General features: G+C 30.2%; 3 protein-coding genes across 5 annotated transcripts; 2 read left to right on the top strand and 1 right to left on the bottom strand.

The window, feature by feature from the left end:
- The first annotated feature begins 391 nt into the window (after window positions 1–391).
- On the top strand, window positions 392–7,777 carry LOC105840557 (cullin-4A). The gene is made up of 11 exons (XM_012687518.3): window positions 392–923; window positions 1,926–2,289; window positions 2,365–2,553; window positions 3,195–3,341; window positions 3,442–3,628; window positions 3,718–3,910; window positions 4,069–4,370; window positions 5,074–5,304; window positions 5,388–5,666; window positions 5,816–5,968; window positions 6,120–7,777. Exons 1-11 carry the CDS (start codon window positions 407–409, stop codon window positions 6,213–6,215), a joined length of 2,658 nt encoding a protein of 885 aa, XP_012542972.2. The 5' UTR covers window positions 392–406; the 3' UTR covers window positions 6,216–7,777.
- Window positions 7,778–8,337: 560 nt separating this feature from the next.
- LOC105840584 (mitochondrial intermediate peptidase) lies at window positions 8,338–12,883 on the bottom strand. 2 transcript variants are annotated; one of them, XM_036286764.1, is made up of 11 exons: window positions 12,755–12,883; window positions 12,392–12,537; window positions 11,669–11,931; window positions 10,956–11,142; window positions 10,819–10,898; window positions 10,509–10,697; window positions 10,300–10,441; window positions 9,791–10,129; window positions 9,378–9,599; window positions 9,046–9,276; window positions 8,338–8,741 (listed from the first exon to the last, which is right to left on the bottom strand). In XM_036286764.1, exons 2-11 carry the CDS (start codon window positions 12,521–12,523, stop codon window positions 8,451–8,453), a joined length of 2,076 nt encoding a protein of 691 aa, XP_036142657.1. In that variant the 5' UTR covers window positions 12,524–12,537; window positions 12,755–12,883; the 3' UTR covers window positions 8,338–8,450. The 2 variants fall into 2 exon arrangements, with proteins under 2 accessions (XP_036142657.1, XP_012543009.1); XM_012687555.3 differs by lacking the exon at window positions 12,755–12,883 and having other exon boundaries at window positions 12,392–12,748.
- Window positions 12,884–13,020: 137 nt separating this feature from the next.
- LOC105840564 (tRNA (guanine(10)-N2)-methyltransferase homolog) lies at window positions 13,021–16,706 on the top strand. 2 transcript variants are annotated; one of them, XM_012687526.3, is made up of 9 exons: window positions 13,021–13,289; window positions 13,711–13,776; window positions 14,168–14,416; window positions 14,541–14,675; window positions 14,733–14,996; window positions 15,358–15,496; window positions 15,631–15,829; window positions 15,943–16,069; window positions 16,311–16,706. In XM_012687526.3, the coding sequence occupies exons 1-9, from the start codon at window positions 13,224–13,226 to the stop codon at window positions 16,470–16,472; spliced, it is 1,407 nt and encodes a 468-aa protein (XP_012542980.1). In that variant the 5' UTR covers window positions 13,021–13,223; the 3' UTR covers window positions 16,473–16,706. The 2 variants fall into 2 exon arrangements, with proteins under 2 accessions (XP_012542980.1, XP_012542986.1); XM_012687532.3 differs by having other exon boundaries at window positions 13,711–13,784.
- The last annotated feature ends 6 nt before the right edge of the window (window positions 16,707–16,712 follow it).

Raw genomic sequence — 16,712 nt, 5'->3', positions numbered from 1 at the left:
ATCTAATCGATCGATTATTTTGAGTTATTCCATTCGAATTGACTAATCGCATTTGTTAATTTTATTTAAGACAAATACGATTGGTCAATTCCAATGGAATAATCTAAAATAATCGACCGATTAGATTAACTCGCGTTGATGAAACCGGGCCATATAGTACCTGGAGCTCGATTCTTGAATTTATTTGCAAGAGAAACGTATTTGCAAATTCTGTTCTTACAGCAAAGTTGAAAATTTATTGGCTATCGTATGGCTTTTAACCAATAAACTTGCAACTTTTCTGTTAGAGCGGGTATTTGCACATGCGTTTTCTTGCGAATAAATTCAAGAATCGAGCCCCTGATACGCGTATCAAATGCACGATGTAAACTAGGCCTCTGTGTGTGCTACAGTGTGCTAGACCCGGATGAGGGCACCACCACCACCGCTACCGTCGCCACCGTCGCAGCCATCGTCGCCAACGCCACCACCGCCGCCGCCGCCGCCGCCGCCACCGCCGTCGTCGCCTTCGCCGTTGCCGTCGCCGTCGCTACCGTCGTCGTCGACGTCGTCGCCACCTCCATCGCCGCTATCGCTACCACCATCACCGCCACCACCATCACTATCGCCACCGCCGAATTCACGGCGGTGTTGGAGGTTGGAATACGCGATTATAGCTGAAAAAGAGAGCTCCAAACTGGCCGCGACAGCGAGTATCACGCATCCGGACGAAGTCGACGCGATCAGGGGTGACGAGATCATTATGACTGACACGGAGGCCACCGCCGCCGTTGTCGCTGCCGCCACAGCGGCTGACACGCAGAAGCGGGCCAACTTTTCGGCGTTGACAGTCGGCAATCCGAACGGCGTCAACAAAATTTCGCCGAGCCTCGCGAATGCGAAACCCGGTTCCGCAAAGAAGCTCGTTATCAAGAATTTTAAAAGTAAGCAACTGGACGCAACACGCAGACAGACCTAACCTCAAAACATCAGCTGCTCTGTTCCGTGAAGGCAACAAATTCTGCGATGTTTTGATCTCCCTAGTTTTTTGCAATTTTATTTCCTTTACTTTTCTCGATTTGGATACAACTTCGATCGTTCACAGTCCATTTTATCGTTTTAATAATGAAAAAGTTTCTTACTTTGTATAACTAAAAAACATAACCTAAACGGTAAATCTAGATAATTCGACAGATTGGCTGTTCCTGACGTGGTTTGCATTGTCGAGTGTCGCGGTTGGTCGTAGTCAATGCGACATTTGACGCGGTTTACACGTCAAACACGCTGACGTGATAAACACTTATTTATAGACATAGTGTTACAATAATGTTACAATGTAGAAATCTCTAAATGAAATATTTTATTTCAATTTTGACATTTCTGTCGTTTAAATAGATTACACATTGTAATGTGAAAAAACGATCATTATTAGTAAAGAAAATAAAAAGAAAGAGTTAAGTAAATAGTATAAAAAAGTAATATTTTAAAATTATGTAGAATTGAATTAAATTTTTATTATGTATATATGTATATTATATAGGCTTGTATTTAACATGTTTATAAAAACATATATTAGCATCTTTTCTTTGTCCATTCTACATACTTGTTTTTTACAGCAAATAATAAAGATAGAAGTAAATTTTTTAATTTATGCATTAATTAATTGCATTAGCTATAAATGCTTTTTAAACCAAAGTTACACTTGCACATAATGTGATTGGTCAGGTGGTGATTGATGAATTTAAAAATTTGTCTGGAATGATAAAGGCTATATAACAATTATATATTGTTGAAGAATAGTCTTATTAGTTTTTTAGAAATTAATTTTTGAGAATTCTAAGAATATTGTATTTCAAGAAAACTTCTAAGAAAGTTCCTGAAAACATCAAATTTTGGTCTGTCACTTTATGTTATTTCTATTCATATAACAATGCTTCTTTTTGTAGGTAAACCCAAATTACCAGACAACTATCAAGAGCAGACATGGGAAAAATTACAGGAGGCTGTGGTTGCCATACAAACCAGCAAAAGTATTCGTTATTCTCTCGAGGAGCTTTATCAGGCTGTTGAGAATATGTGTAATCACAAAATGGCTTCAACACTTTATTCAAATTTAAGCATTTTGACAGAATCTCATGTGAAAGCCAATATTGAACAGTTTCTGGCAGAATCTATGGATAGACATATATTTTTGAAGAAGATGAATGAGTGCTGGCAGTCACATTGCAGACAAATGATAATGATCAGGAGCATCTTTCTGTATCTCGATAGGACATACGTTCTACAAAATCCGAGTATTTCATCGATATGGTAATAACGTGAAAATATTGTTGGAAATAAGTTGTAATTAATCACACATATTCTGTACTCGATTTCTTCTTTCAGGGATATGGGATTGCATCTATTCAGATTACATATTGTGCTAAATAATCTAGTGCAAACGCGCACGGTGGAAGGTCTTCTTATGCTCATAGAAAAGGAACGACAAGGCGATACGGTAGATCGAACGCTTCTAAAATCGCTATTAAGAATGTTATCGGACTTACAAATCTACCAAGATGCCTTCGAAACAAAGTACGTTGATAATTTGAAAGCTATTTTTATTAATCCTGAAGTGCTACTGTGGACGAATTTTCATTGTCTTAATTCAATTGCTAATTCAAGTTCAGTTTTTTTTGATATTACAATTTTGTTTACATTAAAATAATGTTAGTTGAATTATTCTAACATTTTATAATTTATGCAATAAAAAGTATAATTTTTTAAAAGCATAAACATTCTGTAATTTTGTAAATAAATTTTTATTTAGAATATTAATATAAAAGAATAGAAGTAGAATTGAAGTTTTTTAAATATATATTTTGAATATATATATGTATGTATATATATATATGTATATATACACATGTACATATATATTTATACACACATGTATCAGCAGTAATATTACTGTTGATATGATCATATTTATATCTTTCTATAACAAATTAATGTAACTTTTAGAGTTGTAGGCGTTCCCATTTTTATTTTGTTTCTATTGTATTACTAAGGCTACAGTCGACTTGATGCTACAGATACTTTGAAGCATTCTTTGATTGGTCAATTCGTAAAATTTATTATTTTGATTGGTCAATCAAACGCTTCAAATTATTTATAGCATCAAATCAACTGCAATCTAAATATTTTATTTATATTTTAATTCCTTTCTTTTCCAGGTTCCTACAGGCTACAGAAAGATTGTATGCTGCCGAAGGTTTACGATTGATGAACGAACATGATGTTCCTGAATATTTGGCTCATGTCGATAAGCGTTTACAAGAAGAAAACGAACGGTTGTTGCACTATCTTGATACATCAACTAAGTGAGTTTTATAATTGTATAGTTTTAATAAACGAAATGCAATATTAATGATTAAAGAGTACATTCTTGTATACAATTTCATGAAAATTGATTGTTTTTAGATGGTCGCTCATACATACTGTAGAAAAACAATTACTATCTGAACATATTACTAGTATTTTACAAAAAGGCTTAAGTGGGTTGTTGGATGAAAATAGGATTAGTGATTTATCGTTACTTTACAACTTATACAGTCGGATAAAAAATGGCCTTGTGGAGCTATGTTTAAATTTTAATTGTTATATCAAAGTACGTTTTTATTACATGAACAATTGACCTATATGTATGAAATTTTCAAAATTATAATGTGTCTTATAATCTATCTTATATTTCGCTAGAAAAAAGGTAAGACGATAGTTATAGATCCTGAAAAAGATAAAACGATGGTACAGGAACTTTTAGATTTCAAAGATAAAATGGATAATATAGTTAATACGTGCTTTCATAAAAATGAAAAGTTCGCAAATAGCTTAAAAGAAGCTTTTGAAGCTTTCATCAATCAAAGAGCAAACAAACCAGCGGAATTAATAGGTAATATGTATGCATTAGTAATTAATTGTAAAATATAATGTAAATAGATAGTTAGGAAATATTTCAGTATGTTGTTAGTTTATAGTAAAAATATAGAAAAATTCTTACAGTTAGAAACACTAAAGACACATTAAAAACTTATATATTTATGATTTCAGCTAAATTTGTTGATTGTAAGTTACGCGCTGGTAATAAAGAAGCAACGGAGGAGGAATTAGAGAGATTATTAGATAAAATTATGGTACTCTTTCGTTTTATTCACGGAAAAGATGTTTTTGAAGCATTTTACAAAAAAGACTTGGCCAAACGTTTGTTAGTGGGAAAATCAGCTTCCGTAGACGCTGAAAAGTCAATGTTATCTAAATTAAAACAAGAATGCGGTGGTGGATTTACTAGTAAATTGGAAGGAATGTTTAAAGATATGGAACTTAGTAAAGATATCAATATTGCATTCAAACAGGTAAATAAAGTGATTATTGATATATTTATATGTTACAAAGGAATTTTATGTATTCACACACACACACACACACACAATTTAATTTACAATTTGTGTAAAAATATTTTACATATTTAATATTTAGCTTAATCCTTAACAATCACACATCCAAATAATTTAAGTATGGTTACTAAGAGGTTGTGGTAATCCCAACGACTTTAAACGATTGTCACGTTGAAAGTACGTGCTTGTTTGACTTCAAAAAATTACTGTATCTTATTCAAGTATTATAAAATATGCTCCAATAGTTTACGTTATAAAATTTTAATTTTAACATTGAAAAAATTTATGAAAGTAACAAGTGACTATCTGTTTACTTTCTTTTTAATTTTTCGATGTTTTAAGTACAAAATTTGAATCTGAAAATTTGTTGGGGTTACATGACTTTAGGTGATTGTTGAGGGTTAATATTTACTAAATCTGTTAAATATGAATACATAAGGATATAAATATTTGCTTATATTCTCACTTTTTTCAATAAATGCAATATTTATTTCTGAGATTTTGTAGTATATAACATACATCATATGTCTAAAGGCATATCTATCAATAAAAATAATTGAAAAAAATTGAGGATATGAGTTATTGACTTTATGTACACACATGATTTATATTTAACAAATTTTACAGAATGTATTGTTTTAAATGTTTATTACATCTTCAGTATGCAGGAAACTTGCAAAGTGAGTTGGTGGCAAATAATCTAGACCTAACTGTATCTATACTTACTATGGGGTATTGGCCTACATATCCAGTGATGGAAGTCACCCTACCAATGGAAATGGTGCAGTATCAAGATGTATTTAATAAGTTTTATTTGGGAAAACATAGCGGTAGAAAATTGCAGTGGCAACCGACCTTAGGACATTGCGTTTTGAAAGCATGGTTTAATCAGGTATTGAACAAGCCTAATACTATTTGTGCAACATGATATATTATTTATTAACTAATGCACAAATACTTTTGATACAAAAATAGGGCAATAAAGAGCTGCAGGTATCGTTATTTCAAGCATTAGTCTTAATTCTATTCAATGATAGTGATAATCTCTCATTGGAAGACATCAAAGCTGCTACAAATATCGAGGACGGCGAACTAAGAAGAACATTACAATCCTTGGCATGTGGAAAAGCTCGTGTTCTTCAAAAGAATCCACGTGGCCGAGATGTCGCCGATAACGATAGATTCGTATTTAACGCAGAATTTACAAACAAATTGTTCAGAATTAAGATTAATCAAATTCAAATGAAAGAAACGGTACTTAACATTCAATAATGTATTTAATTTAATTTTTTTTTATATTTATATAAAAAATTTATTTTAATTGGAGATTTTTGTTGGGCGTTGCTGTATGACGTTTGATTGGATTTTATTCTTGTATTACATGTGTATGAAATTGTTTTCAGAATGAAGAACAAAAAGCGACAGAAGAAAGAGTATATCAAGACAGACAATATCAGATAGACGCAGCTATTGTCAGAATTATGAAAATGAGGAAAACTTTGACTCACAATCTTCTCATTAGCGAGTTGTATAATCAATTAAAATTTCCCGTAAAGGTATATATTTTTATATAAGGTAGAACGTTTATTTAACGTAAAGTATAAGTAAAATAAAAATAAGTGATGTAGAATTGATATATGTATCGCATTGAATACATAGTGTATTTGTTCTTTTATGTCAATTTGCAAAATACATATTCTTTTTTAGCCTGCTGATTTGAAAAAACGGATCGAGTCTCTTATAGACAGAGACTATATGGAGCGAGACAAGGACAATTCAAATCAATACAATTATGTTGCGTAACCTAAAGCATATGCCAAAGTTACATCGATTTGTAAAATTGACGCTAATCTTTCTAGCAAATTGAATCTATCACCATTGGTGTTTGTCGTGAATGTGAATGAGAGATTATATAACCAATTCGATTGTTGAGATAGAGTTATAAGGGGTGCGATCAGTTCGTACAAAAGGGAAGAAAAAGAAATGTCACTTTAGTGTACATTCTCTGGGTTAGTTTTTAGTGCGCAAGAGACATTAAATGGTTGCAATCCTCCTTTAACCAGTGTTGTGTTGTTTTCAAATCTTATAAAGATAAACGGACAGGATGACAGGCAAAATAAGCTTGATAATATAACGTTCTAGGATATAACAATTTTTTATGCAACACAGTTTTTCACAGCATACTTACGATTAAGATGTAATAAAGAATGCAAAAATGTATACATACTGTGACACTAGCATAAATATAGAGCGTAAGAGTGCAATCGCAATATGATTAATTAATTCGAAAAGTAAAAAACAATACAGTATTTATAATGAAAATAAAAGAGCGTACTATGTCTATATATATGCTATCGTGATACTTATCTTTAAAATCTGCAAGTTATTTGTACCTCTTCACATTTGTCTTCGTGTTTTTAAAAACATTTTTAACATTTCAAATATTCTTTAGAACCATAGATATAAAAGTAATAGAACTTTGAAACATGCTGCATCTCCATGTTTGACATAAAATATATGATAAAAGTATCCTGGGGCTCTATTCTGTACCGAAAACTATCGGTGTCGTTACGCAGGTTTTTGTCATACAAAATATCTGCGCAACGACACCGATAGTTATCGGTAGGCGGTACAGAATTAGGCCCCAGTTTGTCTTGAATCAAAGTTTGAACTATACAACCGTGAGACAAAGATACACGAGATGTCAATAAGTAGGAAATCACGTGACGTACGTGAGTTGGTGAATTGCGATTGTTATTAAAAACCGACATATGTATATATATATATGCATCATTGCCGAAAAATGCTAGAAATTACATGAAAAAAAAATATTAATCATTAAATGATTAATTAAACAATCATTTGTGATCTTGGCTTGTTAAATTATTTCGTGTCCATATATTTATAAACTAGATTAGTAAAGAATATACTTTTACGAAGACATTTACTGACAGGAATGTTCAGTTCAACGATTGGAAGAGTATTCACTGAGAATATGTGAAACATCAACAAATACAGTTATGCAATATAAATGCATAATCAATTATTGAAGTAGTTTTTTTAATTGAGAGAAGATAGTACTGCCAGAAATGTTTTAAAGTGTCACTCGCAATCCTCTTAACAAGAGAAGATAGTAACTTCATGTTGCCATGTACAGATTTAGGAATAACCTCAGGAAGTGAAGGTAGAGTATATGAACATAATATCTTCTCACATAAATTATCTTATACTGCGTTTCCAATTACATGTATGACACTACAAAACTTATTTTTTTGTAACAATTGATCTATCGAAATTGTACATAGAGAGTAAGGGGTTCTGTACTTATAATAAAAAATCGAGAAGAAAAAGAATTAACGCCACTTTATAATAGTAATGTCTTCATAATTATTTATCATTTTGCAACATCCAATTTTTATTTATAAAATGTAAAAGATTTATACAAAATATTTCATTTCTACGGTTTTACTTTTTATTAATTCATTTAATAATTCGACAATTTGATGAAATTTTTCTCTTAAAAAAATAGTTTAAATTTTTAAAAATAAAAATATATAAATAACAAAAATAACACATTCTTTTTTTAAATTAAATCAAGATTTTATGTTGAGATTCAATTTGAATTGGAAATTTAAGGTCTTTTTGTTAAATTTCCTTTTTAAACTTCTTTAACTTCAGGCACAGTTTAACTTTTCTCTTTTTTTTTCCATTAAAAAAGAAAAGGAAGAATAAACAGTGCGAGAAGTTGAGCTGAAAAGAATAGGCTTTTTAATTATAATATTGAAAATAAAATTGCAACAACAATCATTTTACGATGAGGAAAAAAAGAGCTTTATACTTGTGTAAAAAATTAAAATTATCATTAAAAATAAAATATTCTCCATATTTAATTTTTTAGAAGTGAGCAATATATTTCAATACCCTCTTTTTCTTATAAGAATGTATTTTATTGCAGGAAATGTGTAACAAGGCTGTAAATATTCATATATGAACATACATCTACTCCATAACTGTACAAAGAAAATTTACATTGTTGGACTACTTTATTGTTTGCATACGTATATTTTTCATGTCAACCTCATTAATTAACGATTTTGCAAACGTAACAGCGTTAGCTTCCTTATTTAAGAAATCCGACACTAACAGTGATGCTGGTTTACCACCTCCGTGCGCCAAGCATTCTTTTCTATAACGATTGCCTGATGATCGACAGAAAGGATCACTGTGAAAGTAGGTTTGCCAAATCCATGCAGCAATTGCACGAGATATTAGATAAGAATAATATTTTGCACCGTAGCCGACTAAATGAGAGAATCTTAATTGCCATGCCTATAAATAAAATGGAAAGATTAATTGTAGTATTAAAAAATATGCATATAAAAATCGAAACTTAATTCCATATATTGCAAAATTGTTTAATTATTTGGCCAAATATTTAATTTATGTTTTCACAGATAAATTTTTACATATTTTATATAAAAATAAAAAATATTTTGTGAAACAATTAATAAAATAAATTAAATCCTTTTCGCAAATAAATCATAAGAATTTTAAAACTTCTGTTATAGCTATTTTTTTGTAAATGCGCAATTTTATGATCCAAAATTAATGTAGAACTAATGAAAATACATACTGTGTTTTTCACGTATGGAAGGCCGTAATATTCCTTTTGTACATCTTCTAAAATCTCAGTGGTAGATTTCGTTAGCTTACCACTATGATACACTTGATCCAACATACTATAAAAGACTTGATTCTGTAATTCGGAGGCATAAAAGATGTTCTTCGAAGCGCATAGTTTGTGCAATAAGTTTTCTGGCATCGGTTCTTGAGTTTGGAAATGCTTTGCAAACTTCGATACAACCTATGATTGCGAAGATGAATTAAAACATTGTGTAATAGCAGCAAGCTTATAATTTCAGACATTGCAGTAATTCATGCCACATTATATTATTGGATATTTACCCTAGGATCACTCGCAAAATATTCCATTAATATACTTGGCACTTCCGCAAAATCTGTGCTGCATCTAGTACCGGTAACATGCTGATATTTCGTTCGACCGAGCATAGAGTGTAACGCGTGTCCCATTTCGTGAAACAAATTGTCTACGGATGACGGACTCAATAAACATGGATTTGACCAACGTGGATGCGGCAAAGATAGCATAAGTACAACAATGGGAATCTAAAATTAATGATAACGCCACTATAAGATTGTTATAATTTCATGTAATTATACAAAAATATGAATAGAAAATATAAGAATTTATATCTACACATTCTTGAAAAAAATAATTTTATATATATATATATATATATATATATATATATATACATATACATATATGTATATATTTTTTTAAATATAATTTATACCTGATAAGAGCCATCTGAAAGCTGCTTTCCACCTTGGATCGTAAAGTGGCAGTCTTGATTAGGCTTTCCTGCTCTTTCGTAGAAATCGCAGTAGATGTAACCCAAGATTCCTTCCTCTTGATCTATTACAGCTAATTTGTGAACATTAGTTGCCCATACTTCTCCAGATAAAACTGGGACAGATTCGAGCTTAACTTTGTACAATGATTGTGTAAGGAAATTTAAACCCTCCATACAAGCACCAAGAGAAAAGTATGGAGTAAATTCGGTGGTAGAAGTATTTAACCAAGCTTTCTTCGCCTTTGCCATGAAATAAGGAGTATCCCATGGCATCAATTTCTGTTTAATAAAAAGAGAAATAATTTTGGTGAAATAGAAGACATATCAGAATTAAAAACTGTAATTGCTTTATATTTCACATAATTACATGAATAGAATAACATAAATGGAATACACATAAATAGTATCATATTATAATAAATATCGTACGATTATAGATAGATACAAACTTGTTTTATTCGTGATTCAGCATTTTTCATCTTTTGCATCTCTTGAAAATCTTGTAACGCTTTAGGCTGCAAATTGTCGTTTAATATATTGAGAAATTCCTTTACGACATCCGGCGATTTTACCGTACTCCCTTTTACAGCTCTATAATAATAAATTTACAATTACAAATACTCTTGTTTTTGTTCAAAAAATAGTACTCCGAAATCACCTGTGTGCGTACGACACAAATCCACATGATTCTGCCAATAGATGCCTAGAGTGCAAGAGTTCATGCAACAAATATTCTTGCTCCTTATCCGGGAATAAAAATAATTTATACGCTGCTTCGCGAACAGCGGTGTTAGAAGAGTCTGTGTAAAATCCTTGCACTAATATCTGACCATTCTCCGTTATAAAACTGTGAAATGTATCCGATATCAACGAGGTACTTTTCTAAAGCTTACACCTTTGAAAAGTTTTAAACAAAACAGTAGAATTTAGTTAAATGACGAAAAAATCACTTAAATTAACGCACTTACTACTGCCTAATAATGTCAGGTAACACATCGGCGTTAACTGTTTTTGGGGCAACGGCACCAGCCATAAACTTTTGACCAACCTAAGGAACAGCACATTTATGGATCTGACAATTAGAATATCATTGAAAAATATTTACTTGCAAGATATAATCGTTTAGCTCCACCACTCTTCTTCTCTGTCTTTCCGGCAAATGTATACCACATTGCTCAAAATCAAACAGAAATAATTTGGCTACATGATCATCTATATCAGACGTTGCTTGAATATCACCATTACTTGTCACTTGTTTTAGCGAATCGTATAACTCACGATGTGTGTTTAGTCTACAAAATATATATTCAATTTATAAACATAGTACCACAGTCTGCAAATCAATTTTGATAATTCAATAATGTCTTTAAAATGTTACATTTTTTATTATATAACATTATGTCACTTTAATTTTTTTTATTGAGTGTAAGAGTTGTGTGTGTGTGTGTGTGTGTATAACTCGTTTTTAAACCTTTAAAAGTGATAGTAAAATCTATACCATAGTTACTGACAGTGGCTCTGTGAAATTCATTTAATTTATTTTGACTGACACTAATTTAATTTATTTATTGTTATGAATTTTTTGTTATATTTTGTTATATTATGAATATATTATAAATATAAATTTTAGAAAAATTCATAATATATCAAAATCAATAATTATTATAATGTAATAATAAAAATTAATGTGATATAATAACATAAAAGATAAAAAATATAATTTCTAAACTGCAACATAGCAATTAAATGCTTGATATAAATATAATATAGAAATAATTAAAACAACTTGTTTTCCTCAACATTCAAAAGTAAACTCACTTTTCAACTACACCACTAATAGTTATACAAGCGTCTTCAGCAGCTCGAACATATCGTTGATCAGGATGAGCAATCCTAATAAACTCTGCCATATCAGCTACTTTACATAGCGTATTGGACAATTCATCAAATATCTCTACCATTTTTCTCTTTCTATTCTTGCTCGTTGCTTCCTCGATGAGAACATTGACTTCAGCCAACACACAATTTTTCAATATAACAAAGCCATTTTCAGTTTTTAACTCTGGTATGCAAAACAATCCCTTGAAGACAATTTTAATTAGTAAGATATAATGCAAAATATAATTTGTTAATGCAGTATAAAATTAGGAAAAGTTCTATTATGTTTTAATTGAAATATTAATTAAAAAGTCATATCAACTTGATACTCATTTTGACAAATACTGAGCTTATTTTTTATTTTAATTTTAATAAATTTGTTTTATAAAAAAAACTTTTAAACCTTTAAAAGTAACATTAAAATGTATGCCAGTTACTGATGCTGGCTCTGAAAAAATCATTTATTTTGACTGAAAGGCACTAATTTAATTTCAAGGAAACAAAATGGCATAACTCATATAAAAAAAGAATAAATATAAGTTTATTTTAATAACAATAATTCAAGCTTTATAATTGGCAGATTCAACAGACCCATTGTCAGCTCCAGAAAATTTAGAGTTAAAAAATTAAATCGCAATTAAATTAGAATTTTTCGAGACTTACCACTTCTTTCTCTGACATACTTGCCGGGTGACTCTCATCTTTGACAGTAGAATTAAATGCCGTGGCAAGGGGCGACCATGTGTTCAATTTCCTGGCATTTCGTAAGATTTGTCTCTGAAGTACTCGTAGCATTCTTTGGAAGTACACTTTGGAAATTATATCATAAAGGACCAGTCATTTGTAAATTTCTGGTAATTAAAGGTGATTTTTGGCGATGTTTAGTACATGTACCAAACTGTACCAATAAGATAAAACTTTACTTATATGTTATTGGTTCTAGTACAGTTTAGTACGCTTTGATGCATGTACCAAACGAGCGCCAAAAATCGCCTTAACAAACAGATAGTTATAATGTTTACGAACGTGCGATGGTATCCCTTACAGGAACGCTAGGGATAACCTACAAATCACGTGTTGGTCAATCGATACATGTGGTCTGTTCTTTCTAGCTGCACTGTTGCACCGGTGCAATAAGTTAAAGTAAGACAAGTATATTTTTTCTCATTCTAACTTATTGCACCAGTGTAACAGTGCAGCTAGAAAGAACAGACCAATTACTTTTCTCGAGGAGATGTCCATCTCTCTCCCTCGTGTTTCGTATTAAAGGATACTGAAAGAACGCATCACTATAAACAGTGTATTTCTACAGTAATTCACCAATCATGCAACCAGAATATTGAACTTTCTAATCTTATGAAATTTATAGTCACCGCCTAAACATCTGATCGGTTGATTTAAGGTTAGGTTACTATCAACAATAACACGTTTCGTTTGAAGTTCCGTTTAACACGGTATTTGATATAACAATTTACAATATTAAGTGATCTTACAAATGAGCAATCAATTGAAAAGATATCTCTTTTGGTTTGCTCATGAACACGTGGACTTTCGATTAGCCGTAAGTACTTTCTTATCAAATTTTAATGATTATGTATTATAAAGTAATATTAAAAATATTACTGTATTCAGTATATTGTGTGCCAAATTTTTTTAAATTTACATTCTGTATTTTCAAAAAATATAAATTTTTATTTTTTTATTTTTTATTCGTAAAGAATATTTATATTTAGTTATAGTGAAATAAATTACAATATTTTTGCTTTAGTAAATTTTATATTGGAAAAGAAATGTAATTTAATTTTTGTTTTTATTGTAGATGTAATGTATTTTTTATATTTGTATGTAAAAATGTTGTATTACATTTGAAGAAAATTTATTTCTAATTTTTTTGTAATTTGTTTCAATGTTTGATGGTTTTTATAAATATGTATTTTATATACAAAATTGAATATTGGTTTTATATTTATTCTATTTTTCAGGAAATAGAATCTATATTTGACATGTTTAACATTAATCCATGTGCAATAATGAAACCAAAGGAACATGTAAGGAAGTATGAATGTTATTAAGTACTTACAATAATATGTAACACTTTTTCAGCTTATATATTTATTCTTTATATTGGAATAGATTTAAAAGATTTCTTTACAAAATTTTTTTTTTTGCTACTTATATTTTGTGAGCTAACAATAGTTGTGACATAATTTAAATGCAAATGAGAAAGATGCTGATGATTTAAGATGCTATTATAATAATACAAACATTGTACTTTAACGGTACTTTAACACCCACACACCCACACACACACATAATTCAATATGCAACTTATACAAAAAAATATAAAGATATATCAATTTTTATAAGATTTAAATTGTTAGTATATAGAAACAAATAATGTATGGTATGAACAAGATAAATTTATCAATTTTTTTTTAGCCTTATTGGATTGTAGATTTACCTAACGAAAGTGCAGTGCATCAAGTTGCCAGTAGGGCAGTCTCGTTGCGCTTCTGTTTGGAACTTTGGGGACAAGGTAAACGAAATGAAGACTTACATAGTTCCTTAAAATCTTACTCGGTTAAAAATTCAGAGGCTATGACAAGAGATAAGAAAAAATCATTTAAAATTGTGGTGGAGACTTTTTGTAAACATTTTTCGCAACGTGAGAAGATAAATAAAATTGAAGTAAGTAGATATTTCTCAGTTATGTGATTTGATGTATATTAATCCTAAAATTGCAATAAAATACAATTATTTATTTAATACACTTAAATACACCTAAATTTAATCCAATATTGTGGGGGAGTAGTCTTTCAGTTATCTACCCCTTGAAGGATCAGTTAAATTGAAAAATCCGGATATTACTCTGTACTATATAGAATATTATGGACTTAATCCCAATAACATTCCTAAGGAACCTCATGAATACTTCTTTGGAAGATGGGTGAGTAATGCAATTATACATAAAATGTTTATAGGCTGTAATATCATTTTATTATAGATTGCCGATGGTCAGAGAGAGTTAATTCAAAAGTTGTCACTAAAAACTAGGAAATTTATAGGAAATACATCAATGGATCCTCAGCTGTCGCTGATAATGGCAAATCAGGCACAAATTAGAAATGGGGATCTAGTTTTCGATCCGTTTGTGGGGACAGGTTCTTTGTTAATTGCTGCATCTCAATTTGGAGGATATACGTTTGGAACAGATATTGATTTTTTAATGCTTCACGGCCGTACCAGACCTACACGGATATCGCAGAAGGTATTGCTAAAGAGAGTTTAATTATTGTTTCTCTCGCACATGAAATTTCTATACAATATTAAATTAACCCCCAACACGCGATTCAAGACAAATGATTCAGCACATTTCTTTGAAACCTAAGAAAGCGTTATAATAAATGTTAATTGTAACATTTATATACAATTTTTTAAATAAAATATTCAAATATTCAATACTTTACACAATTGAGGAATATTTTTATATTTATAAAAATAATTTATAAGTTAACTCAGAAGTGTTGTGATCTAACATGAAAGAAGGTGCCGAAAAACACATGTACAAAATAATACAAATAAATCGTTGAATGATTGTATTGAATTAATAAATATATAATTGTATCAAGACAAGGGAAAAAGATGAGAGTATCGCAGCGAATATGCAGCAATATGGAATGAGTTCTCATTATCTTGATGTTGTGGTAGCAGATTTTTCATATCCACTGTGGCGGGCAAATTTCCGAATAGATGCTATTATAACAGATCGTGAGTATAAATATTGCATAAAAAATCTTAAAATATAAATTATTGTGTGAATAGATCATTCAATAAGATTTAGGAGTAAAATTTGATTTTATGATGCGAATTTAATATTAAAAAAAGAAAAAAATGTCTTGCAGCACCTTACGGTATAAGGGAGGCTACAGAACGTATAGGTACTATGAAAATTAATCCAGTGATAGAGGAACATCAAGCAACTTCTCACATTCCTTCAAAAATTGTTTATGGGCTAAATCAAATATATAGAGATTTGTTGTGCTTTTCTGCAAGACATTTGAAACTTCAGGGTAGACTGGTCTGTTGGTATCCATTGTTTAGGTATATATTTACACTTATTTAATATGTAAAGAATTATTATAGTTTTAAAAATTATTAACCAGTTGTTAAATATCTACAAACTGATAGACAAAGTTGTCAAATTTGATTTATAGAGATCAATATACAGAAGACCAATTACCAGCACATTCTTGCTTGAAGCTAATAGCCAATTCTGAACAAATATTAAGCAACTACACTAGCAGAAGATTATTAACTTATAAGAAAGTTAAAGAACCAGAGGTACATATTCATAAATTGTAACAAAAGTATACTCTTACCTAGTTTTGCATCACATCTATAAAGAATTTCAAAGTATAAAGATATAGAATAGAATTTTTTATACATATATAAAAATTTCTTCTTTTCGAAATTAAAATCGAGTTTTACTTTCATTTTCTGTTAGTTTGCATTTCATTGATATGATTAAATTATATGTTTTATATAAAGTATATGTTTTTTTAATCAATATGTTTGACGGCAGGCAACAGACAAGAGTGTTATCATGAATTTAACTGACTTCCGTGAGAAATATTTTGCATTACGTGAGGAAACTAGGAAGGAAAAACGAACGAGGAAAGCTGCGGAAAGAGTGAAGAGACGAGATGAATGGGAACGTAGTAACAAAGAAGTTACTGAAAGATGATTGTAATATTTTTTAAAACAGTATTATATTAAAAAAGCAGACATTCTAGACCTTTTTTTCACTTTTATATATCTTTCTCTTATTGCGAGTATATATAATTATTTAAAAATATTGACAAAGTGTGGCTATCTGATTTTGCAATTCTTGTTTATTATGTACAAAGTAGTTTTAAAAGTTGATATGGAAACAAAGCTAAATATTGCAAAGATTTAGAAATAAATGATATTTTTTGCACACATG

The sequence above is a fragment of the Monomorium pharaonis genome, chromosome 5, assembly GCF_013373865.1.
Source record: "Monomorium pharaonis isolate MP-MQ-018 chromosome 5, ASM1337386v2, whole genome shotgun sequence".
In the NCBI taxonomy this organism is placed as follows: Eukaryota; Metazoa; Arthropoda; class Insecta; order Hymenoptera; family Formicidae; genus Monomorium; species Monomorium pharaonis.
Note: the sequence above shows the minus strand (reverse complement) of the source record. Positions and strands in the feature narration are given on the sequence as shown.